This window comes from Carcharhinus amblyrhynchos, chromosome 14 (assembly GCF_965287045.1).
Source record: "Carcharhinus amblyrhynchos chromosome 14, sCarAmb.v2.hapA, whole genome shotgun sequence".
Lineage (NCBI taxonomy): Eukaryota > Metazoa > Chordata > Chondrichthyes > Carcharhiniformes > Carcharhinidae > Carcharhinus > Carcharhinus amblyrhynchos.
The window spans coordinates 20,721,520-20,749,348 of NC_137337.1; the positions used below are offsets into that span (position 1 = coordinate 20,721,520).

At 40.3% G+C, this 27,829-nt stretch overlaps 1 protein-coding gene across 2 annotated transcripts; it reads right to left on the minus strand.

Annotated features, from left to right (window-relative positions):
• On the minus strand, positions 1-27,408 carry golga5 (golgin A5). 2 transcript variants are annotated; one of them, XM_080202373.1, is made up of 13 exons: positions 27,250-27,408; positions 22,485-23,099; positions 18,861-19,082; positions 17,415-17,634; positions 16,319-16,442; positions 13,885-14,088; positions 12,037-12,207; positions 8,402-8,530; positions 7,280-7,378; positions 5,711-5,933; positions 4,174-4,279; positions 3,978-4,041; positions 1-382 (listed from the first exon to the last, which is right to left on the minus strand). In XM_080202373.1, exons 2-13 carry the CDS (start codon positions 23,059-23,061, stop codon positions 296-298), a joined length of 2,226 nt encoding a protein of 741 aa, XP_080058499.1. In that variant the 5' UTR covers positions 23,062-23,099; positions 27,250-27,408; the 3' UTR covers positions 1-295. The 2 variants fall into 2 exon arrangements, with proteins under 2 accessions (XP_080058499.1, XP_080058500.1); XM_080202374.1 differs by lacking the exon at positions 27,250-27,408 and adding an exon at positions 27,067-27,183.
• Positions 27,409-27,829: the final 421 nt, after the last annotated feature.

Here is a 27,829-nt window from a genome sequence, read left to right on the forward strand (position 1 = left end):
TCAACACTTTTGGAATAAGTTTATTAAAAGATATTGCACAAATCAAGTTGTATCTGTCCACCAATATAACTACATATCTGCATTTTGTATATACAGACTCAGAGAGGAGTTGGGAAAGTGCCAAGATAAAATGCAGAAAAGAATTAAACTTTTTAAACTTGCATTTCTTATTCTCATGATCATAGTCAACAAAAGCTACTTCTACAGTATATACAGACTTGTTGGTATGTAGCCATGTGCTACATAAATATAGTTAAAGCTCTGGATCCAGCTTTGCTGGGCTCCGGGTAGTTTCTCATTGGCCATCAGGTCGGGATGAACCATGGTGTATCTCTGGTGTGTACGTCAGAAGCACTATCATTACCCAGAGGTGTAGCAGCACCTACAGCAACAAAATATTCTAGGTAAACATACATGCAATCTCCAAGAATATATACATTGACATCAAGTTTCTCATTGTGTTTGCCTGTTTTTCAAAGGTACACTGATTGCCAGCTACAAGGAAACACATTCACAAGAAAAGACTTGTCGGTATTCAACTGTGAAAGGAGGTGACTAAGTGTGGCACTCGCTGAAGTATTCAAAATATTAATTGGATAGTGAGTGGTGGATCAGAACTACTATTTCAAGCTAAACCACAGCAGTAGGAAACTGAGGCGCAAGATGTCAATGGTGAAGAGCAAATTTAGGAATCGCATCAAAGATGATAAACATGTAGAACAATATTTTGGCTAGAATGAAGACAAAATCAGTTAAGAAATAATTAATGCTGTGACTGAAGAAATGGATGAACTGCTCTGCTGATTGGGATCTTTCATATTATTACTTAACTGTGAACATTACACTGAAATCAGTAGCGTTGTCCTTGTATCTGCAAATCAACTTTAAGGTTTTGTTTTGGGCGTAATCTGTTCTCAAATTCATTTGCATCTTGCTGAATGCGAAATCTGCCAGTGCAAATTGAGGTGTTTCAGAGCAACATTAAAAGAATTGCAAGAAGAATTTCTTCATATATTTAAAAGTGATGCACTTTGTTATATCAGTTGAAAATGGATTTACCACAAAATACACAATTTAGTCCAAGTAATGAGGCCATCACTTTAAAATACTATACAGAGCCACCTGTTAGAAACATTGGTGCATATTCAGGCACTTTCTTAGTAAGTTAAAACGATATTGAATAGCAATGTCTTCAGATCTAAAAAAGCTAATTTTTAGAATCTCCTCAAAGGTCTGCAAATAAGGACAATTACTGGAAACTTGCAATGGTGATTATTTCATCCTTGGGGCATGGTTGGTTTTGACTGCAATGTGTTTGAAACTAATACAAAAGATCACAAAACTATTGTGAATTTCTGATTCTATTTACTATTTAAAATTTAGTGATCTTTGGTGTTAGTTTAGACAATTTTGGGTCAACTGTACCAAAAGAAAATCTCAGTGCAATCTTGCAGGAACATCAGGTTCACTTATTTTAATTGCTGTTCAGCAAAGTTAAGTACAATACTTTCAGGTGTATGTCTGAAATGCCTTGCTCCACTTATCCACTGATTTTGATTCTTTCATTTGGGTGCAAGAAGGCAGACATCTGTTGTATCAAAAAATCGGATCCTACCTTGGTGACAATTTTATCATCTCAGAATTCTACAGTGCAGAAGGAGGCCATTCGGCCCATTGAGTCTGCACCCACCACATTCCCACCTAGGCCCTATCCTCATAACCCCATGTACTTACCCCAGCTAATCCCCCACGTACAAAGGGGCAATTTAGCATGGCCAATCCACCTAGCCTGCACATTTTTGAATTGAGGGAGGAAACCGGAGCACCCAGAGAAAAGTCATACAGATGTGAGAAGACTGTGTGGACTCTGCATAGACAGTGACCCAAACCGGGAATAGAACCTGGGTACCTGGTGCCATGAGACAGCAGTGTTAACCACTCTGCCACCCTTAAAAAAATTAGATCCTTACCTACAATGACTATAAAATTTGTTTACCCTTATCTGACACTCATTTCTTTTTTACATGTTCCAGCTATGTATCCGTATGTTATCGAGAACTTTTAACATATTAATCTGAAGGTGTCTTTACGTTGCAGTGGCCTCACCGGGCTTTCCCAAGTCTTGAGTAGGTGGCTGCAAGCCAAACGAAGAACTACTGGGACTCATCAAGAGCCACCCAGAAAACATGAAATGGTGGGAATTTTGGGCAGGCACTTTTTCAGTATTAAATGCATTTTGTGGCTAACTGTGCACAAAACCATGAGGAACCTCAGCAACAATAATCCAGTGTAAATATTCTTGTAATTGCACACAGCTGCTTTTTATATCTGAATTTTGATACTGAACGTAAACGTATTGCAAAAGGTAAATGCTACAGAGAAGACTGTCAACTGCATAAAAGGTGGTCAAGCACAAAGCAATAAAGATACAATCACAACTGACTAACAATTTTATGCTGTGTTAGGAATGAAGTCAAACTTTCTAAAATTATGCAAGCAAACACAAGTGCACCTGTCAAGTCAAAACTTCAGATTGTGGGAATTAAATACTTATGTTAGTCAGATTTAATTATATTTAACATATTTAAGGTACCAATACCAACAATTTAGAAAATGGTCTTGCTGGCAACTGCAACTTCAGTCAACCATGTTCTTTGCTGCAAACAAAATTCATATACATTGTAGTTAAAGGCACGAGATACTCCTCAAACTGCCAGTGAATAACTGCAAAGTTTAATTTGGAAACCTGATCTGTTACTGTGATGATGTTGTCATGCGGCTAGATATAGCACTTGGGGTGACTGGGATCAAAGGTTATGGGGGAGAAAGCAGGGTTAGGCTATTGAGTTGGATGACTAGCCATTATCGTAATGCATGGTGGAGTAGGCTCGAAGGGCCAAATGACCTCCTCCTGCTCCTATGTTTCTTCTTCAATGTTTCTATATAATGAGGCAGAGCATTAATAGCCTAGAGACAGCAATGAAAACACATGGGCGAAACAACTGAGTTTTTAATTCTTAAAAGCTTGTTATTGGTGTTGTGCTGGGGAAGACAGTGAGCAGAGGGAAGTCACTTCTCCACAAAGTGGAGTAACAAAAATGGCAATGTTAACACACAAAATGATTGTTTCTTAAGGAGCAGTACAAGGCAGAAGCTTAAAAGCATGAATAAACTTGAACTATCACATAAGATCTCATTCCCACAACTAAAAACTTAGTCACAGCAAACATTGCTGCCAAGTTTTATTTCTTCACTCTCCTTGAACTGAAATTGACGTGTGTTTTTAAACAAGCCAGTGTGCCAAACTTGAGGGCAGATTGTGAACGTTCAGGTAACCACATTACAGTTTGTGTTTCATAACGGGTGCTTAGCTTCACACTGAAATTAAGAGCAGCAGTAATGGATGCGACAGAGCCTGCAATAGTCTTACGGTGGCAGCAGCATACACAGGAGCTGGCAAAGCAGCCAAAGTTGCAGGACTGAACTGAGAGCAGCAATAGAAGCTCAAAAAGCTGCAGTTACCCTATGACCACCTAATGTACCCTTTACAAAGTTCATTAAAAACCTTAACCTCGGGCAGCATGGTAGCACAGTTGTTAGCACTGCTGCCTCATAGCACCAAGGACCCAGGTTCGATTCCCAATTCGGATCACTGTCTGCGTGGAGTATGCACATTCTCTCTTCCGATTTCCTCCCACAGTCCAAAAGACATGCTGGTTAGGTGCACCAGTGCTAAATTCTCCCTCCGTGTACCTGAATAGGCACTGGAGTGTGGCAACTAGGGGATTTTCACAGTAACTTCATTGCAGTGGTAAAGCAGTACTTGTGACACTAATAAACAAAGCTTTAAACTTTTAACTTTAACACCCCATCTGAATTGGTTCCAATGGCTGTTTTAAATTAAAATCTAAATGCTGAGACATGCCATCAGAAAATACGTTAGACATACATCGTAACTGATAAAAGAACAAACTCACCATATAAATAATTACAAACACCCTTGCAATTGGATAGCGTCTCAGAAAAATTCCTAACCGGATGCTGTAAAAGACATGAGGCATTATTTCCACTACCACCACAACATTAAAACATATGTATGAAAAAAAATCAAAGATAGCCACAATTACATTCTGGAAAAAGAAGTCAAAGGAGGATTTGGCAGCAAGAATTTACCTGAATCGGTCTATTGTATTTGCTGCTTTGCGGACTTTCCCATACATGCCTGCAGGAGCGCTGTCTGTTTCACTGAAAAGAACTGGAACATTCCTCATGCGAGTACCTAATTCAAATACAATATATTCATTGAAGTTGCTAATTAATTATTTTTCTAAAGCAAATATAAAAGGTGGCACAGTGGTTCGCACTGCTGCCTCACAGTGTCAGGGCCCTGGGTTAGATTTCTGACTTGGGTCGCTGCCTGTGTGGAGTCTGCATGGGTTTCCTCCAGATGCTCCAGTTTCCTCCCACAGTTCGAAAGAAATGCTGGTTAGGTGCATTGGCCATACTAAATTCTGTGCACCCGAATGTGGCGACTAGGGGATTTTCACAGTAACTTCATTGCAGTGTTAATATAAGCCTACTTGTGACACTAATGAATAAACTTTAAACTTTATGAAAACATTGGCCCAGATTTTGTGGTCAGCAGCAAAGTGATGATGCTTGTTGCCAAGCCCATTAACTTCTAGCAAGCTTTGTAGACATGGGGAGAATGTGCAAACTCCACACAGACAGTGTCCCGAGGCTGGAATCAAAACCGGGTCCCTGGCACTATGAGGCAGCAGTGCTAACCACTCTGCCACTCTCATTTTACACAAACCAAAATATAGACTTCGACATACACATGGGATGAAGGAAGAGGAAATATCAAACTTTAAAAAGATGTTATTAAAATTTACAGAATTATCAAAGTGGAGAAATTTGATATTCTGCCAAGATAAATTTAGATTTTTCGGGGCTAGAGAGATTGTTCATCAGTACTTATAACTTAGTATGCAGTTTAAAAGCCAGTCACAATCCATTTAACAACTCAAGCTTCTCTAGCAACACAGAACAGTGCAAGAAGTGGAAGCTCATGACAATTCAAGTGATTTCTATTTCCAGGAGACCTTATGGAAGAGTGGGGTATCAAATGACAGCAACTTAACTACGCACGTGCTGATGACAGAAGTTGCAGTCAATTTAAGAGCAATTTTGGTGAACACTGATGGTTTTGTCATTACAATTGTAAAATCTGGGCCTTTAGCCAGAACTTCTTCATGAAGCGGGAAAAGATTACTGATTTATGATGCAGTGGGGAGCATTTATCATGCCATCCAAATAGCAATCAACCAACATGCATCTTCTATACACCTCATTATGCACTGATGCCATGTCCTAATCATCTTTGCGATGCATAATGGAACTTGAGTTTCAGTTAATGGAAAACATTAAAAGATTCATTCAAATGAAGTCATTAAATTTGTTCACAATTACTGAAAACTCTCAAAACAAATAACTGCAAGTAAGTAAAGCTGATTTTCCACCAGAGGTAACAAAATATAAAACTGGGCGAATGTAATTGAAACTTTTCTAAGTGGTACCACAAATACGAATCAGACCATTTTAATTAAAGACTCAATCGTAAGTTCAATGCAATCCATTTTCCAGCCAGAAAGTCCTAAATTGTGAGCTTGTGAAAGTAGCTCTTGCACTGAAAGTGATAGCTGCCTACCTTCGTTGTTTTCTAATAAAGATACATTAATGGCAGGGCCATTAACGCTGCTTCCCTGTACACTCTTAAGCTGCTGCTCCAGACGTTCCAGTTGGAAGACAAGCGAGTTCTTCTCTGTACTGAGGGCTTCCAGCATGGTCTGTTTCTGGATCAAGGTCTCCGTGAGTTGGTGAAGTCGGTTTTCCAGTTCAGTGTGGCTGCTACTCATCACTTTGTTCGTGAGCTGAATGTTGTGGGGGAGGGACAGAGAGAGAAAAAGAAGCAAATGAGTAGACAAAAACCCAGTATCATTAACTGCAGATGTTTATAACACCTCTTTTACACCAATCCAAAATTAATCCACTGCCCTGCTGTTCCCTCCATAGTCAACTCCATGTGGGACGATAGGCATCTCTCTATTAGAGAGAGAGGTGATTAGCTAGCTTGAGTACCACCACGCTGCTCCAAGCCATGGAGAAAGGCAAGAACGCAGGCCTTTATTAACAACCATAGCTGATTGTTGTGGTTGTTAATAACAACCATATTATAGATTGTTAATATACTATTATACTATATACTATACTATGTATAATATACTACATATAATATACTATGTACAATATACTATATATACACACACTATATATTATACTATAACATATATTATAGTATAATATATATACATACATATATAGGGACTGAACCTAAATCAATGGTATCATTCTGCACCACATTCTAGCCAAATTTTTGATTCAAATATTTATTGGCTTTGCCCTGAATTAAAATGCTAAACTACTCCCTGTGTAACAAAGCAAAACAATTAAAAATGCACTTGTAGTTTTCCAAATAATTATATAGTTCAGCATGTTTTTCTACAATTGACAGTAATCTTAGGTGTGAGGGGGGTGAACAAATTAAGATAAGACTGTTTTTCTGTATTGTGCTAGTATTCTGTACTTAAAAAAAAACACAAAATGTTTTGACAACGATTATGCCTTTTTTCCCTGAATAGAAACTGTCAACTCACTTCAGTTGAAATAGCTTGAACTACTTTGAGGTTATGTGGTAATCTACATGACTGCACTTTTGACTTCTGAATAGAAAGCCATCGTGACTCATTTTGGTAGGAAGAGCATGGAGAGATAATGTAAAATAAGGGGCACTCCAAAGGGTGTGCAGGAGCAGAGGAACCTGGATGCATATTTGCATTACTCATGAAAGTGGCAGGACAGATGGAGGGAGCAGCTAATAAAGCACACAGTATCCTAAGCTTTATTAATAAGAACACAGAGTACAAGAGGAAAGGGTTATGCTGAACTGGTATAGGACATTAGCTGGAATATTACGTACAGTTTTAGGCACCACACTTCAGGAAGGATGTGACTGCACTGAGCAAATTGCAAAGAGATATGCAAAGCTTACGAGGATATATTGAAGTAACCAATTTCTCCAATTTAAATAATAATTCAGTAAGGCAAAGTCTTTATGATATTCACTACATCTAAGTTAACATGGAAATATTTTTGAAGTTACGATGGTAGACAACCAATTTCACACAAGTGAACACCAAAAAGATATTTGAAGCAGTACCTGGTTCCTGAGTTTCTGGATCTCTTCCTCTCGGTCCTTAATTCTAGTCTGTAGTGTGTTCTTTGTCCTGTGGAGCTCCTCCTCTGTATACTGAAACTCCTATAAATAGATTATCAATAACTTGATAAAAAGCTTCAGTAGCTGAATTATTTCTTTATTATTCTACAAAATTTAATATACTTTCTTTACAAACACCCCAATATCCATATACCTGTATGTTACATCTAACCTATTTCATGTGGTTTTAATCGAGGAAATTTGCTCAGACTGAGACAGCTCCCAAACTTATTATTGCAAACTATTTCCATATTCAAGCAAGTTTAAGACTAAATGCCACTCATGTTTTAAGGAAAACTTTTTCCTCTAAGTAGTGCCCCTAAAGAGTCTGAGACACTTCACAAATTTGTATGAAAACTTAAATTTTAACCAGCCAAGTGATTGAGCGCTGCATTCCTGTCAGTTTTCTTGAGAAGTGGATTAGTAGCATGTATCCACATCTGTGTTTAGAATTTTTAAACTTACTAGTAGCTTATAGATTAGTAAAAAGATGAAATTTAAAAATGCACTTTACCAGTGAACATCATCTTAATGAAAGACAGGCTGAACTGCCTTTCAGCCAACGCTGTACAGCAATGTCTACCATGACATGTCATATTAGAAAGTCAAATTACATTTTTCATCTATGTAAATTTTTTAATACCAAACAGTAGCTTAAAATATAACTTTTTTCAAACTTCTTTCCATCTTACTTTATGCACCAAACACACAGGCAAATATGAATTTGTATTTCACGTGTTTGGGGAGAGTTTTTTCACTGTTATAATTGTTTAACGATCATAATGCAGCGCATCTTTTGCGCTATGGCAAAGAAAGCCAAATAACAGATGACAACATCAATGTTAGGAACATAGCAGTTACCTGGGTTAAGATCCTGGAGCTCCCTTCCTAATAGTACTTACGACATGTGGACTGCAGTGGTTCAAGAAGGCAGCTCACCACCACCTTCAAGGACAATTAGGGATAAGCTATGATTGCTGGTCTAGCCAGCGATGCCCAAATCACATGAAAAAACACAAAATGTTTAGTAAGGTTGAGGAATAATAAAAAAAAATTGTGCTTTGCCTGTTTCTGTCGCTCCAGTTCAGCCTCCAGTTCCTTCTTGGTTCCCACAAGAGTGTTGACTTGTTCCTGTAGCTCTCGGATGTGTTCCCTGGATGATTCAGCCTCACCCAATTGCTGCGTCTCTGCATCCTGTCATTGGAGTCAGGTACACAATTTTAATCAGTCAGCAGAAATTCATTTTTAACCTATTATATATAGGGATACATCTTCAGGCTTAAAGATTTCTTTAAATAAACTTAAAGTAGGATCATAGACAGTAATATTAAGGTGCAAGAAAGATGAACAAATTAGGAAGGCAAGACGCAGCACAACAATTTTTCTGTATTGTGCCAGTATTCTGTACTTAAAAACCACAAAATGTTTTGACAAAGATTGTGTCTATTTTTAGAAACTTAATTCATTCGAAATAGCTTGAACCACTTTAGTGAGGTTATGTGGTAATCTACACAATTGCGGTATTGACTTTTGAATAGAAAGTCATGACTCATTTTGGTAGGAAGAACACGGGAAATAACATAAGGGGTAATCCAAAGGGTGTGCAAAAGCAGAGGAACCCAGATTCATATTTGCATTACTCGTGAAAGTAGTAGGACAGACGGAGGGAGTAGTTAATAAAGCATACATATCCTAGGCTTTATTAACAGGAACATAGAGTACAAGATGAAGAGGTTATACTGAACTGGTATAGGATCATAGAATCCCTACAGTCCTCATGAGGCCACTCTGCCATTGGGTTTGAACCAACTCCTGACAGAGTATCTTACCCTGTCCTGCCATATCCGTGTAACCCCACACATTTAGAAGTCTCACGACACCAGGTTAAAGTCCAACAGGTTTATTTGATAGCAAAAGCCTCTAGCTTTTGAAGCACTGCTCCTTCGTCAGGTAAGTGAGAGCATAAACACGGCATATAAAAATACAAACTCAATTTACAAAATAATGGTTGGAATGTGAGACTTTACAGGTAATCAAGTCTTAAAAGGTACAGGCAATGTGAGTAGAGAGAGAGTTAAGCACAGGTTAAAGATGTGTATTGTTTCCAACCAGGACAGTTAGTGAGATTTTCGTCGTGGGGGTTACAGATAGTGTGACATGAACCCAAGATCCCAGTTGAGGCTGACCTCATGTGTGCAGAACTTGACTATCAGTCTCTGCTCAACGACTCTGCGCTGTCGTGTGTCCTGAAGGCCACCTTGGAGAACGCTTGCCCCACACATTTACCATGGCTAATCCATCTAATCTGGCACACCTTTCGACACCAAGGGGCAATTTAGCATGGCCAATCCACATTATCTGCACATCTTTGGACTGTGGGAGGAAACTGGAGCACTCGGAGGAAACCCATGCAGACACAAGGACAATATGCCACACAGATAATACCCAAGGCCAAAATTGAACCTGGGTCCCTGGAGCTATGAGGCAGCAGTGCTAACCAATGTGCCACTGTACTGCCCAAACTAATGCAATTACTCAATTTTAAGGTAATTTCATATTAAAGCCTATGCTTAAAGTAGGAATGGAACAGTGCATTAAATCATTTCAAGTTAATTTTCACATTTCTATTTGTTAAATCATTGGATATTACCCAAGATGGTGCACTGAAAACAGGACTTAATCTGAAGTCAGAGTAAGTTGTAATTCAATCTGTTTTTGTTATTGAAGGGTTTGAGCATTTGACCTTTTCCCCCCTCAGTCAGTAAGTTGTACAAGTTTCATTTGTAATATAACGTCCCTCTTTTTACAGTGGCGCAGTGTTTGGAACTGCTGCCTCACAGCACCAGAGACCCAGGTTCAATACCCACTTGGATCACTGTCTGTGCAGAGTCTGCACGTTCTCCCCATGTCTGTGTGGGTTTCCTCCGGTTTCCTCCCACAATCCAAAAGACGTGCAGGTTTAGGTGTAATGGCTACACTAGGTTCTTCCTCAGTGTACCCAAGCAGGTGCTGGAGTGTGGCGACTGGGGGATTTTTACAGTAACTACATTGCAGTGTTAATGTAAGCATATTTGTGACACTAATAAATAAACTTTAACTGAAAATTTGGCTGCTGCACAATAATTGTTGTAGCAATTTATTAGTGGCATAGTGTCATACTACAGATAATTTCTATATTGTAATACAATTCCATTCAACAATTTCATTTTATTGTATATTTGATAGAACTGTATACTGAATATTGCTTTATAGAGCAGCATTTTGACACACAGCTGTTATAGCACCACCTAGTGGCAAAGGTCAAGTACCTCATGAACAAACTGATGGCAGAAATTAGAGTTCTGTTTACATGATTTAGAAAGTCCTAGACTCGAAACATACAATCCCTAAAAAAACTGACAGGCACAACATCAGCTAACCTATGCCTGCTGTCCACAAAAGTTGCACTACACGTTAAAACAATCCCTGAAAAATCTATCTACTCATTCACTGACAAAGAGTGAACTTCCAACTTTCACTCAAACCTGAGTTTAGACTGCCTGCTCAAGGCCACAGCAAGAAGGCCCAAAAAAGTCTCAGATCTGCCATTTGCTGATGTTGTATGTGTCTGCTGTTGCAGCCTGCTTGTCTTGAGGGAGTGGACAATCAGCAGTTTCTTTCATTTAATTCTCAATAAGTGGGTATTGCTGGAAAGATCAGCATATATTGCTCCTCGCTGGTTGAGTCGATGATGACCCTCTCCATCAATCACTATAAAGCGTTCAACACAACTGAATGACCCATCAAGCAGATAAAATCAACTACGTTGCACTGGGACTGCAGTCATGTTATTAGCTAGAGCAGGTTATGGACGGCAGGTTGCCTACTCTAACTGGAATTCTTTTCTCAATCAGGGTGGTTGGGTCTGTTGGCTGATTGTTGTATTCCAACACCTTCCAGACTCTTTTGGTCAGGAATGAATTTAATACCTTCCTGAAAACCACATCATGAGGGCAAATGAGGATCTGTCACAATCATATTGCATGATGGAGTAGGCTCGAAGAATCTACTCAGAGTATTCATAGAATCCTACAGCGCAGGAGGTGGCCATTCAGCCCATCCCATCTGCACCGAAGACAATCCCACTCAGGCCCTATTCCCATAACCCCATTACCTATTACCTAGCTAGTCCCCCTGACACTAAGGCACAATTTAGCATGGCCAATCTACCTAACCTGCACATCTTTGGGCTGTGGGAGGAAACCGGAGCAACTGGAAGAAACCCACGGAGACACAGGGAGAACGTGCAAACTCCACACATAGTGACCTAAGCCAGGAATTGAACTTGGGTCCGTGGCACTGTGAGGCAGCAGTGCTAACCGCTGTGCCATATATTGTATTGAAATACAGAAATTTTCTGTAGTATGCCACTAACAGATTGCTACAGTTATCGCGGGGCAAGCAAACAGGTGTCCAAAGTGCTATTCTGATTTTCCTGCGGGGGCCACATGTTTTTTCAGACAAAACCCATGGATGACTAATCCCCATGCAATCATGCCCCCTCCCCATCTCCTACAAACATGACTCCCTCACAAACTGCGCCCTAGTTGGTGGTCCGAACAGATTTTTTTGTTTTATTACCAGCTCGGGCAATCATTGAACACAAAGTGGAACATTCTTTGAATGAACTTTACAGCTGTTGGTAGTAGGTGTGTGATTACCTGTAATTCTGCTCTCAGTTGTTGGATGTGACCCAGCAGTTTTTGAACTTCATCACGCTGCATGTCACGCTCGTGCCGCAGTTCCTCCATCTCCATAGTGGTGACAGCATGACTTTCTAAACCTTCAATTCCAGAACCCTCTTTCAGGCTGTTAATCAGCTTTTCCTTGGACTGTGGAGAAGATCTGCATTAATACTTCATCATAATAATGTTGCTTTAGACCATAAGAAATAAGAACACGAGTATGCCATTCAGCCCTTTGAACTTGCCCCACCATTTAATAAGATCATGGCTCATGTAACACTTACTAACTCCACTTTCCTGCTGTCACTCCATAACTCTTAACTCCCCTACTGATTAAAGATCTATCAACCCTCAGCCTTGAAAATGATCAAGGACTCAGTCTCCACAGCTTCCCAGGGTAAAGAATCCCAAAGATTTAGCACTGTTTGAGAGGAAATTCTTCCTCAAAATCATTTTAACTGAGGCTACTTATTCTGTGACTACACCCCTGGTCCTACACTCTTCCATGAGCGAAAACATCCCTCCCAGCATTGTCTAACCCCATAAGAATCTGATGTTTCAATCATATGATCTCTCATTCTTCTGAACTCCAAGGAATACAGACCCAATCTGTCCAATCTTTCCTCAGATGACAGATTATTTTAGAATAATTACCAAGAAAAACATGCATGTATATCACTCCCATAAGTTTAAAATCACCAGCACCTCCTAAATCCACAAAGCACATTCATTACTTCAAATAGGAAGCACACTGTTTAAATTTTACAGCATCATCACTCTTTGACAGAAGTTTTACTCAAATGATGGCACAGTGGTTAGCACTGTTGCCTTACAGTGCCAGGTACCTGCGTTTGATTCCTGGCTTAGGTCACTGACTGTGTGGAGTCTGCATGGTCTCCCATGTCTGTGGGTTTCCTCTGGGTGCTCCAATTTCCACTCAATCCGAAAAACATGCTGGTTAGGTGCACTGGCCATGCTAAATTCTCCCTCAGTGTGCCTGAACACTGAGGCGCCAGAGTGTGGCAACTAGGGGATTTTCACAGTAACTTCATTGCAGGGTTAATGTAAGCCTATTTGTGACACTAACAAGTAAACTTTAAACAAGTGGATCATTAGATTAGCGCTCATATCAAAGGCAATACGTTTTTATATTAAAAATTAAATAATCTCCGCAAAAAGTTAAAACGATTGGGGCGACGCATTGTACTTCTGTCTCTAAAGTACACTTTTATCTTCCATTAATCAGGATAAAATTCTGCAAAGCAACAGAAAATGAGCAAAATCTTTTTTTAAAAAAAGTAATTCACATTCAAGTGTATTCATGAAATTCAAGTAGCATTTGATTTTCAAGCATAATGTATTGTCCTACACGTGGCTGGGCACTAATCAAAGAATCAAAATCTCTTAGCCTGAAGGACAGCAGGCAGCTTAACACTGCCCTCTGACTGCAGCTAACTCAAACCCACTTCCTGCTTTTTTGCTATGGTTGCTGTTGAATAAGAATCCAATCTAAAAGCTGTAATCTCAGCCCCAATAAAACATTTTGCAAACATTCTGCAATGGCTTTAGTGAAAATACTTCTTCCCATTCCCCTTTCAATACAATTCCAAATTAATGCTCCATTGTTAATGTTTCCCTGTTAACAGAACCTGAGTGCTTTCAGAACACGATCGAGACCAGGAATCCTTTTGCAGGGCCTAGGATTTAAAACTCAAACTGGTGTCTTGGGATCGTGCTTAAATAAAAATTACACATAACCAATTCTACAATACTCTAAAGACAAATGGAAAGGTGTTCAGTATTTCTCCATAATCGTGTCCTCACCTGAAGAATTCTAGTAGCCTTTTGTTTGTAATCCATTAGTTCCTGTTTAGCTAAATCCAAACTGGTCTTAACAACCTTGAGCTGTTGCTGCTGATCATCTGCCCTCTTCTTCTCTTCAATCGCCTTTTTCTCCGATGCTGTCAGTGTTTCTGCCAGGCTCTGGCGTTCAAATTCAACCTTACTGAGTCTGGCGGCAAACTCATTCTGAACAAAAGATACAGAAGAGGCGTTTCAGCTCATCTCATAGAATCCTTACAGTGCATTTGGAGGCCATTCAGCCCACAGAACCTGTACCGACAACAATCCCAGTCAGGCCGTATTCGTGTAACCCCACATATTTACCCTGCTAGTCCGCCTGACACCAAGGGGCAATTTAGCATGGCCAATCAACCTAACCCACATATCTTTGGAGTGTGGGAGAAACCACGCAGACATGGGAAGTACGCGCAAGCTCCACAGTCACCCGAGGCCGGAACTGAACCGGTCCTTGGTGCAGTGCAACAGCAGTGCTAACCATTGCGGCACCGTGCCATCCTATCAGAAAATATTGGGTAAATTTTAACTATTTTCATGGCTCATGTACGAGCTTAAAACATTGTTAAGTAATGTCTGGGAATAGAATAAAATTACATAACACATGCCTAAAAAAGAAAATATATTAAAACATTTAATCATTGCAGCTTCTCAACATCAGATATTCACAGAAAAAGTAGCTTTGCACCAATTTCCCACTCATTGTCCAGGAACACACAGGAATGACAGCCCTTTAGACATGGTACAGGAGAGAGTCCACATCCAGAGTGGAGAAAATTGATAAATACAAAAAAGATTAACATTAAGTTCATCACTGGAACTTAGTCTGTTGGTTGAGAAGACAGGGGAGCACAATGACAAGTTGGAGCAGAGGCTAAAGTGAAGTACTGGCATTCTGTGACTACCCTTGGAAATTCAATAAATGTGGAGGCCTCCAGAAAGTCAGCGATTATTGTCAGTAAACTAATTGTTTCTAAAGTTAAACAAGAACTGGGGCAGGTAAATTTTCCACAAAAATACTCAAGAGTTACGGTATTTTTCTCAATTCAGATACAAATGATAAACACAAGAAATAGGAGCAAGAATAGGCCACACAGCCCTGCTCTGCCATTCACCATGATCATGGCTAATCATGGGCTTCAATCCAGTTTGCCGTCCACTGCTCACATTCCTCAATTCCCTGAGATACCAAAGTGGAGATAGCTAAGGCTCCAGCACTGACCCGTGCAGCACTCCACTAGTCAGTCTGCCAAGTCAAAAGTGCCCCATTTATGCCCACTCTGCTTCCTATTAACCAATCCACTTTCCATGCTAATCTATTAGCAACCCCCCCCCCCCCCCCCAGCCTTGCCATTAATCCTTAGTGACACCTTATTAAATACGTGTTGGAAGCGTGTTTACCCAATCAACCGTAGCCAATTTCCCCTTCACGTCTATGTAATAAAGCCTTAGTTAAATTTAGGATTTGTGTTTCTGACTAGAGTATGTCACTTTCAAACTTAATATGGAATTCAATAGTATTATGGTCACTATTCTCCTGTGGATCTTTTATTGTGGCATTACTATTTAATTCTGCCTCATTACACGATAGCATAAGAATTGGTGGGGACTCAATAGGCCAAATGGCCCATTCCTGCAGGCTAGGGATTCTAAATTCTAAGAATAATAGATCTAAGGTCGCTTTACTCCAAGTTGGTTCCACAATTTATTGCTTCAGGAAGCTGTCACTGTTTATTATTAATCCCAGTCAATTATTAAATTCCTTTTTCAAAGGCAATGTATGTGTTTCTTTTACATTTTCCTCCCTACTCCGTTATACAATGATAAAATATAGAGCTTAAATCCACATAGGTCAGGTCAAATCGCCAACAGGAAAAATGGAAAGCCAGCAGATGACAGCCATATGTTTTCACCACTATAGGCTTTGCCAACTGCTAATATCTCCACTCAATTTACTTTGCACTTACAACCTCTAGAGTATATGCGCTTGCAAAAAAAAACATTCTGAATGACCAAATTGCCAAACCCCCCTCTTGCGTTTGTCTTCTTTTTGGAACGAGAAACAAGGTAGAGGGCAGGGATAGAACTTAAAGAGCACAAGAATAACCAACTTCCCAAAACTGAGATGTCAAATTCTGACTTCTAAAGTTTCTAGCTTTAGATGTTTGTAAAACAATGATGCAGGCAAGGCTGGTCTGAATAGTTTTTAATCTGAATCTAGGTCTGCTTTCAGCTTTGAACTACATCATATGGCAAACCAACTTCAAAACACATACTCTAGTTTGATGCAAATTATAATCTCTAGACAAACAAGGAAAACCCAGCATGCTAGATATTCAAATAACATTATCTCTGTTGTTCAGCTGCCATGACTTAGATTATTTTCCCCCTCCAAACAAACCTGCATTTGGTTGTAACTATCTTGTTCTCGTTTAAGTGATGATTCTGCTTCCAGGAGCCTTTCTTGCATTGTCTGTAAGGCTTGATTGTGCATGCTGCTCCCTTCACTGTGATCCTGCAGTATTCTTTCAAAAGAAAAACACATAAAATTAGCTTTAGGATTTCCAGATGTAACATGTAACAAGCACAGAATATCTCAAAGGGAAAGAAAAGGAAGGAAAACAACTTATTTACTGATACCTCATCATTTCCCACACTAGTGGACCAGCTATCACCCCCACTCACCACATCCCTCTGCAGAATATATGCTTTACTTGTGAACAAAGCCCTTGATACCCATTTGTCTACTGTAGATGATCACATTGACACTGTGGCTTTGACAGCAATGGAAGTAGGAAGCCAGAACAAGAAAATTAGTATAACAGATATATTAGAGAATAAAGCATTTTCTTTAAGCTTTAAAGCGTGATTAAGAAAGCAACAACAGAAGGAAGAGAGGATTTTTAAATTTTAATGTAAAATTATGCTTTGGGGTTCTGTTTAGTTGGTTCAGGGTCAATATTACAATTATAAAGATATTCCTTTTTATTGAGTTTATTAGGTTTTGTATTATACTACACACATATTCATCCAAAAAGGTTCCCTTGATATGCTGCAACTCAAGAGAAATAGGCTGATCACCCCCTTTTTTATTATGCTGTATTAAAAAAAAGAGCTTCTGTGATATCCGGCAGCTTTTTTTTGCAACATTTATTTTGCTCAAGTTAACAGCAGCAGATATAATGATTCTCTGACATGCAATTTATTTCAAGTAATCCTGAACCAGGTAGCCAGTCAAAAGCAGATGGCAATTTCCCATTGTAAAGTGACACTGCCCCAACCTTTAAAGAACATCCTATGATACACTAATACACTGCACTTTGTCACTGAGATTTGATCAGTTTATAACTGTCCTGGCTGGATTTGAAACCAAAACCTAGTTGAAAGAACCAGCGTTCATATTCTTTGCTGCATCCAGTCCCTCTTATAAGCCGTGTGTTAGATTGGAAATTGAGACACCAATTAAAAATGTACATGCCAATAAATTAAATTAAAACCTGTTTCTTTCACTCTGCAGCAATTCCAGTGCTTCATTACGTGTCTTCAGAAGCTGATCTGCCTCTTCCAGCCTCACTTTTAGCACAGCCAGCTGAGAATCCTTAGCACTCAGCACCTCATTCAGATCATCCACCTGGGAACGCAGCTCCCTCCCTATCCTGTCAGACTTCGAGTTGTCGGTATTCCATTTCTCAATCTGCTTCCTGGCTTTATTTAATTCTTGGAAACAAACATATTTAAAAAGAAACAATTAAACCAAAATACAGATGAAGGAAGCCATTTGTACTCTTCTAACCAAAGAAACATTAGCATCCTCCCCAAATATACAAAGGGTAAAGCAACATACAGGACAGGAAAAGATGCTTCAGGCCTGCAAGCCTGTGCCAATCATAATGTGCTAACTAAAAAAAAACCCTTCTGCCCTTCCTTGTCCCTCTATTCCCTCCCTATTTATGTACCCATGTAAATGTCTTTTAAATGTTGCTAATGTGCCTGCTTCCATCACCTCCTCTGACAGCGTGTTCCAGGCATCCATCACTTTCCACATGAGAAACTTCTCCCACACATCTCCCTTAAACTTCCCACTCTCACCTTGAATCTGTGCCTTCTTGTAATTGACACTTTCACCCTTGGAATAAGCGTGACTATCCACCCTGTCTGTGCCTCTCATTATTTTGTAGACCTCCATCAGGTCTCCCCTCAGCCTCCATCTTTCCAGTGAAAACATAAGAACAGAAGAAATAGGAGCAGGAGTAGGCCATCTAGCCCTTCGAGCCTGCCCTGCCATTCAATAAAGAAAAAAAAATCTACTTTATTTAACTTCTCCTCAAAGCCAACACCCTCAAGACCAGGCAACATCCTGGTAAACCTTCTTCGCCTTTTCTCCAAAGCTTCAAAGTCCTTCAGGTAGTGTGGTGACCAGAAATTTACGCAATACTCCAAATGCAAGCCAACCAAGGTTTTATATAGCTACAACACGATTTCCCAACTCTGGTACTCAATAAATACACCTTGAATTAAATCAGGGTTTATACCTCCACCATTATGTAGAGAGGGACTTCCTGAGTCGTCTTCACTTTTTGCATGAACAAACGAGAGAAGCTGGGACTAACTGTTCTTTCATCAGTTTCAACCGATGCCCTTCAGTGAACTGATTTACCTTAAAGTAGTGCTCCCTTGTTTTCCTGTTTATATCATTTAAAGTATTTAACACCTCTATAGAAGGTCTTCCCTTAGTCATCATCTTTCAAATCTAACAACTGTCAATTTTTCCTGTTCAACAGGAAAACCTGCAGCAGGACAGTGAAGGGGAGGGAGTGAGGAAAGGCGAAATCAGGTATAGAGGAGATCACAGACATTGCAGAGGAAATCATGATGGGCACATGGTCTGTAAAGGTATTTTCTTGCTAGAACTGAGCAGCCTAAGGTTATGATTCCAGCCATACCTTCTTGTGTTTGTTTTGATCTCTCAATCAATGAAGCCATTTCTTGGTTCAAGGAGGAGACCTCGCTCCGCAGCAACTGGTTCTCAAGCCGAAGGTTTGATAACTCTAGTGACTGACTGTCATCTTTAGCCGAAAAACTCAAGCCAGCTGGATTAGTTAGTGTTTGCTCTTTTGCAGGCTCCACTTGGTCAACTTGACTAACATTTGAGCTTTCTGAGACATCTGTATATATTAAAAATAACAATTGGTAAAAATAAAAACCAAGTATGAACATTTATTTTATGTTTTACAATTAGTCTGATTTCCACATATATTGTAGACGACCTCTACAATATCAGTGTATTTCAAAATTTGTTTCACTGGCAGTTCAGTAACCTACTGTAGTGCAAACCCAGATCTGAACAATATGCAAAATATGTTTCAGGATTAAAATTTGCAAGACAGTTGCTGAATAGCCTTGTGCAATGGGACTGTGGATCAGTAACTGGGATGTTTAGGGCAAGATGGGGGTTTCACAGCTGACTAGCAGCATTCTCAATTTTCTGATTCATTTTAGGGATAGGACAAAATAAACCCACAATCTGCAGTGCTGATCACCTCATATCCTATTCTGCAATCTGTGTTCCCAACTCAATGAGGCACCTTGGTGGGAGTGAAATCGTGTAAAAATTTGCTCATCTGCAACTTTCAATTTGGGGAAATAAAAAGCGTAACAGGCAAGTTTGAAACGCATCCCACCGGCCAGGTATACATGCTTACTTTGACCCACCAGGATAAAAACAAAAAAAGAAATAATTTTCTTCTACAGTGCCTGGATTTCATTATGACAAAGAGTCACTCAGACTTAAAACATTAACTCTCTTCTCTCTCCATAGATGCTGTCAGACTTCTGAGATTTTCGAGCATTTTGTTTCATTATATTGTGTACATAATCAAATTTTGCAATACTTCAATTGTTCAGTTCTACTTCAAAACTTCAGGCCAGAAGCCATTTATTTCTGTCTTTAAAACAAATATCGAACTCTGTCCATTTTGGCTGCCATTCTGAATCCACACCATTTTGTCCTTGTCCCCTTCAGTTTCTCTTGACCTTTACCGAGCATTTGTCTCCTATTCCCCGCCCCATTAAACTCCACTTACTGATATCGAAACATACTACATTTCAGTTCCTACTTACTCATCCCCCTCCTGCCCCATCCAATTCCTCTTCAAACCCTGCATTACTCCTTTATCTTCCTGTTGCCTTGCCATCATCCTCAGCTTTAATCTGCCTTGAAGGGCCTACAGCTACCCTCAATAGCTCTTTCAGCATTCTCCAACTGGACAGCTGTGACAACAGTCACTGGCTCCACATAAGCAACAACTCCATATGTTTTTCCACCTGCTTCTCTTGCCGATCTTCCCACCTCACTCATCCACTGATAGCAAATCTCATCTCCTTTCCATTCCACTCACCTCACAAGCCAGCACTAAACAAGGCTCTTTCCATCACAGCGGCTTTCACCAAAATTACGTTCATGGGTGGCAACAACTTGCTCTTAACTGAACGTTCCCTTCCTGGCTATATCTCCAGCACACATGCCCCCACCCCATGTCAACCTGACTGAGACACTGACCCTCACTGCCAATTTTATAATTATGCAATTAAGAAACTGTGGTTGGGTTTATGGGATTCAAATTAGACAACAGTTACTCCATGGACGGGATCACTTTTAAGACGCTGAACATGGGACAAAGACAAATGAAGTACACATCAGAGGTCTCTACAGGTTACTGGCAGTCATGTGGGAATTAGTTTTTGATAACATTGCATGTACAGATTGAGACCGACTATCTGTTAACTGAAAGAGATATGTGGTTCATAAATGGTTTAATAGAAGCTACCACAGAGAGTATAGATAAACTTTTAAAATGAAATCAAGCAACCCCATATCCAGACAGCCATCTGCTCTCAACTTCACTGAGAAAATTATGGCATTACTGCCTTCAAAAGAAATATTTACAGTGTAAGATGATCCTGTTCTCATCTCTAATGGCTTGATGTGGGAGTAGCCCAAAATTAATGTTCTTACCCATCTTCAGCTTCAAATATTTGTCTAATTTCCCCTTAAAAGTTTCAATGTCTCAACTATTCCTCTGAGCAAGCCATTATACTCAGCTAACTTCAATCAGAAAAGTTTTAGCAGCAGTAATTATACAATGGACAGGGACCCAGGTTCACTTCTGGCATCGGGTCATTGGCTGTATGGAGGATTCACATTCTCTGTATCTGCATGGGTTTCCTCCATGTGTTCCGGTTTCCTCCCACAGCCTAAAGATGTGTGGGTAAGATGGACTGGCCATGTTAAATTGTCCCTAAGTGTCAGGGGGACTAGCAGGGTAAATATGTCGAGTTACGGGAATAGCACCGGGGGAGGAGGGGAAGGGGGAAATTGTGGTTGGCGTAGACTTGATGGGCCGAATGGCCTTCTTCAGCTCTATACGGATTCTACAATTAGTCTGTGAACAATTTAATTAATTGCACCATTCTCCTGATTACTAATGAAAGCAGAGGCCTTTAGTTCTCAGTACACAGCAAGGATGGTACTCAAGGCATCTCTCAATAAAAAGTATTACAAAAATATTTACATTATGGATAAAACAGATATGTAAAAGATTTGTGCCTAATAATATTCTGACTTTTCTGAACTTCCAAGTTTTGTTTTATTTTGTCATGAGGTGTGGCAAGTCAAGAATTTGTTGCCCAACCCTAATTTTCTTGAACTGTGCGGCTTGCTGGATCATTTCAGACGTCAGTTAAGAGTCAACCACATTAGCATGAGCTTGGAGTCACACGTAGGCCAGACCAGATAAGGGTAGCAAGACCTAATGTGTCCTTATCCATCATGCAACCCTAATTATAGGTAAGTTTGTTAATTCAGAGAGTACTGGTCGGAGGGCAAAAGATATAATGGTAAAAGATGACAAACAGATAAAGTACCCTGATTCATCACTCAGGCTAAAATGAACATTCAGTTTTTCCCCTTTTGAAGGAAGTGAGGGAGAAAAATAAGACGAACGCAAAACAGTATCTGCAGTACTGTCTTGGAGTATTTTCTCAAGAACGGTTCTATTTCAATTTTCTCCATTACTTGTGACAGTTTGGGGAATGGAATGCTTTTCCACTACTGTCACCTGCAAACACTTGCCCAGTTTAGGCAGAAAGAACAGTTTGCATCTAGAATGCTTTAACCCCTTCTTTCGATCATACCTGGCTTAATTTCCCACATCTGCCACTCTGAAGGTGTCTGCATCAGATCAAATATTGCACAGATTTATGCTACGCGAAGTGGAAATCGGTTGAAATTGCCAGTTCTAATTTAGGTAAGAGCTGTTCGGTTAAACAGAAAAGGGCTTTCATTCATTTGGTTTTACATTCGATTTGGTTTAAAAAGGCAATGTGCAAACTAATAACACCATCCAGGTTACTCATCAACAATGAATGCGATTTTCTAATTGTGAAATTTAAATTAGCGTGACACAAGAAATCCAAACCCTTTGCACATTTATAACAGTGCTTACGTGCAAAAAATTGCAAGATATTGGCAAAGAGAAACACAATGATTTATTCAAACTATTTCATACCAGGTCCATCAGCAAAGTCTTCCTTGACAATGTTCTCTTCAGTTGTTTTCATATTAACGGTGGAAGTAGACACTGAGCTGAGACTGGAAGTTCGGGAATGACTTTTTGGTGTGGAAGGCTTTGCTGTCTCTCGTTTGTTGTCTGACCTACCATTTAATGACTTTTCTGAACTGTTTAAGAAATCAAAGAGTTGGTCGTCGTCTGGCTCAGTCTTTTTTGGTCTTACAAACTGCATTGAGGGTCTGCTCAGAGAAGAGCTTGCAGGTGCACCAGCTGTAGTTTCAAAGGTCCGTGACGATGAGGAAGCATTGGAAGCTCCAGCAAGCATGGTGGCCTTTTGTCTCTTAATGTTCCCAGCAGCAGAGGAGACATAGCTGATATCAGAGGAGACTTGGCGATCAGACTTACTGCCCAGCTGATTCAGGACAGAATACTGGTTGGAAGAACTGGCTTCAACTTTGAGAGTGTGTGTTGCAGCCACATTGTCAATGGGAGTAGTTAGTGCTGCTGCTGCCCCCTGGTCCACTTTATTCAAGAAGTCTTCCGCCTTCCCCGCAAGCTCAACCAACCATGACATCCTGAATTGGTGTTAGAGCTGAAGCATTACAACATGACCTATTCACAGAATAAGCATAGGTTTAATCCAATTTCAAAGAAATGATTACTTAAACAAATAACAACCACCTACAGATCAGCAGTGGCTTCACAAGTGCAAAACACTACATGCCACTTTCTGCTTTCTCAAGACTACAAAAACTTCTGCTGAATTGTGATTAGGGTACAAACACTTGCACTACTAAATCAATACAGGATAAAGCTAAGTTGGAGGATAAAGCTAAGTTGGAGGATAAAGCTAAGTTGGAGGATAAAGCTAAGTTGGAGGATAAAGCTAAGTTGGAGGATAAAGCTAAGTTGGAGGATAAAGCTAAGTTGGAGGATAAAGCTAAGTTGGAGGATAAAGCTAAGTTGGAGGATAAAGCTAAGTTGGAGGATAAAGCTAAGTTGGAGGATAAAGCTAAGTTGGAGGATAAAGCTAAGTTGGAGGATAAAGCTAAGTTGGAGGATAAAGCTAAGTTGGAGGATAAAGCTAAGTTGGAGGATAAAGCTAAGTTGGAGGATAAAGCTAAGTTGGAGGATAAAGCTAAGTTGGAGGATAAAGCTAAGTTGGAGGATAAAGCTAAGTTGGAGGATAAAGCTAAGTTGGAGGATAAAGCTAAGTTGGAGGATAAAGCTAAGTTGGAGGATAAAGCTAAGTTGGAGGATAAAGCTAAGTTGGAGGATAAAGCTAAGTTGGAGGATAAAGCTAAGTTGGAGGATAAAGCTAAGTTGGAGGATAAAGCTAAGTTGGAGGATAAAGCTAAGTTGGAGGATAAAGCTAAGTTGGAGGATAAAGCTAAGTTGGAGGATAAAGCTAAGTTGGAGGATAAAGCTAAGTTGGAGGATAAAGCTAAGTTGGAGGATAAAGCTAAGTTGGAGGATAAAGCTAAGTTGGAGGATAAAGCTAAGTTGGAGGATAAAGCTAAGTTGGAGGATAAAGCTAAGTTGGAGGATAAAGCTAAGTTGGAGGATAAAGCTAAGTTGGAGGATAAAGCTAAGTTGGAGGATAAAGCTAAGTTGGAGGATAAAGCTAAGTTGGAGGATAAAGCTAAGTTGGAGGATAAAGCTAAGTTGGAGGATAAAGCTAAGTTGGAGGATAAAGCTAAGTTGGAGGATAAAGCTAAGTTGGAGGATAAAGCTAAGTTGGAGGATAAAGCTAAGTTGGAGGATAAAGCTAAGTTGGAGGATAAAGCTAAGTTGGAGGATAAAGCTAAGTTGGAGGATAAAGCTAAGTTGGAGGATAAAGCTAAGTTGGAGGATAAAGCTAAGTTGGAGAATAAAAAGTATATATTGATGGTATTAAAGTGATTAGTCTCTTAGGGGGATTGTTAGTCTAACCCATTCACTACAATGATGAAGCATGTTAGAATGCTCACCGAATTCTACTGGGTAATGCTTAAAAATACACACAAGATTGCATTTCCTATCACTATTTGTACCTTCTCACCAAACATCATTTGAATTGTGCAAAGCAACTTGCAGAAGTTTATTTTTGGAGACATTCTGCAGGAACAATATCCCACAAGCAGGTAGCAGAGATTAATGATTGGCTAATCTGTTTTTTTCCTCTCTGGTAATGACACTTGAGGAACAAGGCAATAGTCTGCCATGGAATCCATCTGAATGGACTGACAAACCTCAGTTTAATACCACTTTAAGAATGGTATCACAATAACAGTGGCAAGAAATAACATGACCTCTATTTGTATCAACAGCCTTTTGATCCAGAAGCTTAAGATAACTGAATCAGGCTGCCCAAGATTTGACATCATAATTTATACATGGGCTGTCAAAACGAGGAAGCATAAAAATGCAATTAAATTTACGTAGCGAAGTGATGGAATCAGTCACCTGGTAATGGGATGTTGCAATAAAATCAAAATACATAGTATAGAATAAATGTCCAAACAGATTCCAAAAGGAAAACAAACAAGAGCAAAGAGCCAAAATCACATTCTGGAAAACTAGGTGATATAATGAATCAGAACGAAAATGAGGAAATCGTCCAAATAAAGCCAACCCAAATGCCGAGTCCTCCACCTGATGAAATATACATTCATATCATGTCTTTGATTTTTAAAGCATGCTAAAGGTTGAATGATGACAAAGACTGGAAACAAAAATATGCCAATTAGAGAGACAAATCCTAATCGTTTACTAACATACAAGGCTATCATTGCATTCTGCACAACTTCAAAATTGTTTGACACTCTTGAATTAGTTGGAATAGAAATTGTCCTGTATTTACATGCTAAGTATGAAGCAGATATTCCTTCACAAGTCACACCACTGCTTTAAACACCAGTTATTAATAAATAATTTTAAGGAAGTCCACACCAGACAACAAAAGGGGTATGATTATACACCACCATAACCAACATCACAGGACTTCTGGAAAGCAGTATTAGTCTGCTGCAACAGCACAAAACACGTGGTGTAAAATTAGTCCACAAACACCAGTTTCAACAGCACTAACTTTGTCCACATGAAGGATTTTCTCACTGTATGCTAATCATAACTATGTGGACAGCCCTTTAGTGTAACAGCTTTCTAATAGAATATTTACAATACTTGCAGACTTACAGCACATCAAAATTTTTATACAGCAGTGGTCCCAAATGCTGCAGGTGGCAGGTTTGGGGATGGGAATGTCATAAATGGTCAGGCAGTCCTGCTGGTGATGTTTTTGTTTGGCATTTGTATAGTATGAATGTTACTTGCTACTTTGTCAGCATGCTGCAGGTGGGAACTGACCACCTCATTATGCAACCATCAGCAAACTTCTGACCTTATCTGGCAGGGAAGTGACTGATGAAGGTGTAAAAGTGATAAAAACAAAATACAGCAGACACTGGAGTCTGAAACAAAAAATGGGAAATGCTGCAGAATCTCAGCAGGTCTGACAGCATCTGCAGCGAGAGAATAAAGCCAAAGTTTTGAGAGTTATAGAGACTTAAAACATATACTTTATTCTCTTTCCACTGATGCTGTCAGATCTGCTGAGATTTTGCAGAAGTAATTGATGTGCCCAGGATGCTGCCCTGCTGTGAGATCACAGGGTTGAAATGATTGGTCTACACTGGACACAACCACCTTCCTTGCTGCTGGCACTAACTTCTGCCATCGACAAGGCACCCATCCTTACATCCCCTCTGACTGGAAACAAAAATATGACAATTAGTGAGACAAATGCTAATCTTGTTTATTGATTATACAAGGCCATCATAGTACTCCACGCACAATTTTAAAATCATTTGACACTCTTGGATCCTAAGTTAGCTGGAATAGAAATGATCTTGTCTTTAAATGCTAAGTATGAAGCAGATGTCCCTTCACAAGTTGCACCACTGCTTTAAATACCAGTTTACCGAGGCTTTTTGGAACTACACTCAGGAAAATGTATGTTTGCTGAGTAATTTCGTAATGCCATGTATGAGTAGAAGCATAGCGGATAGCATTGCTGTCTCACCGTGCCAGGGACCCCGATTCGATTTCCAGCTTGGGTCGCTGTCTGTGCGGAGTCTGCACGTTCTCCCCAAATCCTGTATGGGTTTGCTCCCACAGTCCAAAAGACATGCTGGTTAGGTGCATTGGCCATGCTAAATTCTCCCTCAGTGTACCCAAACAAGTACCACAGTGTGGCAACTGGGGGATTTTCACAGTAACTTCATTGCAGTATTAATGTAAGCCTACTTGTGACACTAATAAATAAACTTTAAACTCTTTGGAGGCACACTCAGCAAAGTGCGTGTTTGGTGATTGCAATGCTATGCATGAGTGCAGAAAGCAGTGTGCGCAGTTACTGTACATCCTGCCACGTTTGATGTTGCAGGTGGTTTACTGAGGATGTGCAGTGTAAACAAAGCACCTGGAAACAGGCAACCTGCCTGTCTAAAAACAGGGCTGACAAGTGGGCAGTAGTCAGAACGAGCTGACTCACACACAACGCGAGCTGTCTGCCAGGAATGACAGGGCTTAATCTCACCCCAGCTCAGCAATACACGAAGCCGCCCAGGCGCGGCCTCCCCTTGCTGCTGCCCGTGTGAGGAGAGCGGTGCTTATCCTGCGGCCTAATGTTGAGCTGAAGACCAGACCAGGCCCGGGCCCGAGCCCTGGCGGTGGAGTGAAACCCTCCCCACTTCAATCAACAAACCAGCTCCACACGTACCCGCTTTCCGAGAAGCTGGGCTCGCACTGTCAGCGGCCCCGGGAAGGGAAACACATAAACCGGGAGCCACTCCAACTGTCGCTGCTCTGAGACTCCCCCGGCTGGAGACGTGGACCTGAAGGCGGAGCCTCCCAGTCAGGACCCCGGCACCAAGCTGCCCACCGCCCGCCTGACAGAAACGCCGGGCACACACCAGCGTCATGACGAAGACACGCACCAGCGTCACGACGCTTCTTACGCATGAGGAAGGCTCCAGTGGGGAATAATGAAAAAGACGCCGCTGGGTCCTATTTCCACCCCCCCCATGGTCAATTAGCTACATGTGCATGTTTGTTTTTTTAAAATGGGGCAATTGAAAACTGTTCCTGATGAAGTTAGGGCAAACACAGTAAGAAGTCTCACAACACCAGGTTAAAGTCCAACAGGTTTATTTGGTGGCAAACACCACTAGCTTTTGGAACTGGCTGTTTCTTCCTCAGGTTAGGGCAGACAATGGTTAGCCTTGCTGCATCACAGCACCAGGGACCAAGGTTCATTTCTGGGCTTGGGTCACTGCTTGTGTGGAGATGGCACATTCTCC

Bases quoted from the DNA above. Each gene is read 5' to 3' on its own strand.
- golga5 (XM_080202373.1), bottom strand. From the start codon at position 23,061: ATGTCATGGTTGGTTGAGCTTGCGGGGAAGGCGGAAGACTTCTTGAAT. The intron at 17,635-18,860 runs GTATGGCTGGAA...TTTGTTTCCAAG, and splicing joins ATCAAAACAAACACAAGAAG to AATTAAATAAAGCCAGGAAG. The intron at 16,443-17,414 runs GTTTTAATTTAA...TTCTTTTGAAAG, and splicing joins CTGCAGAGTGAAAGAAACAG to AATACTGCAGGATCACAGTG.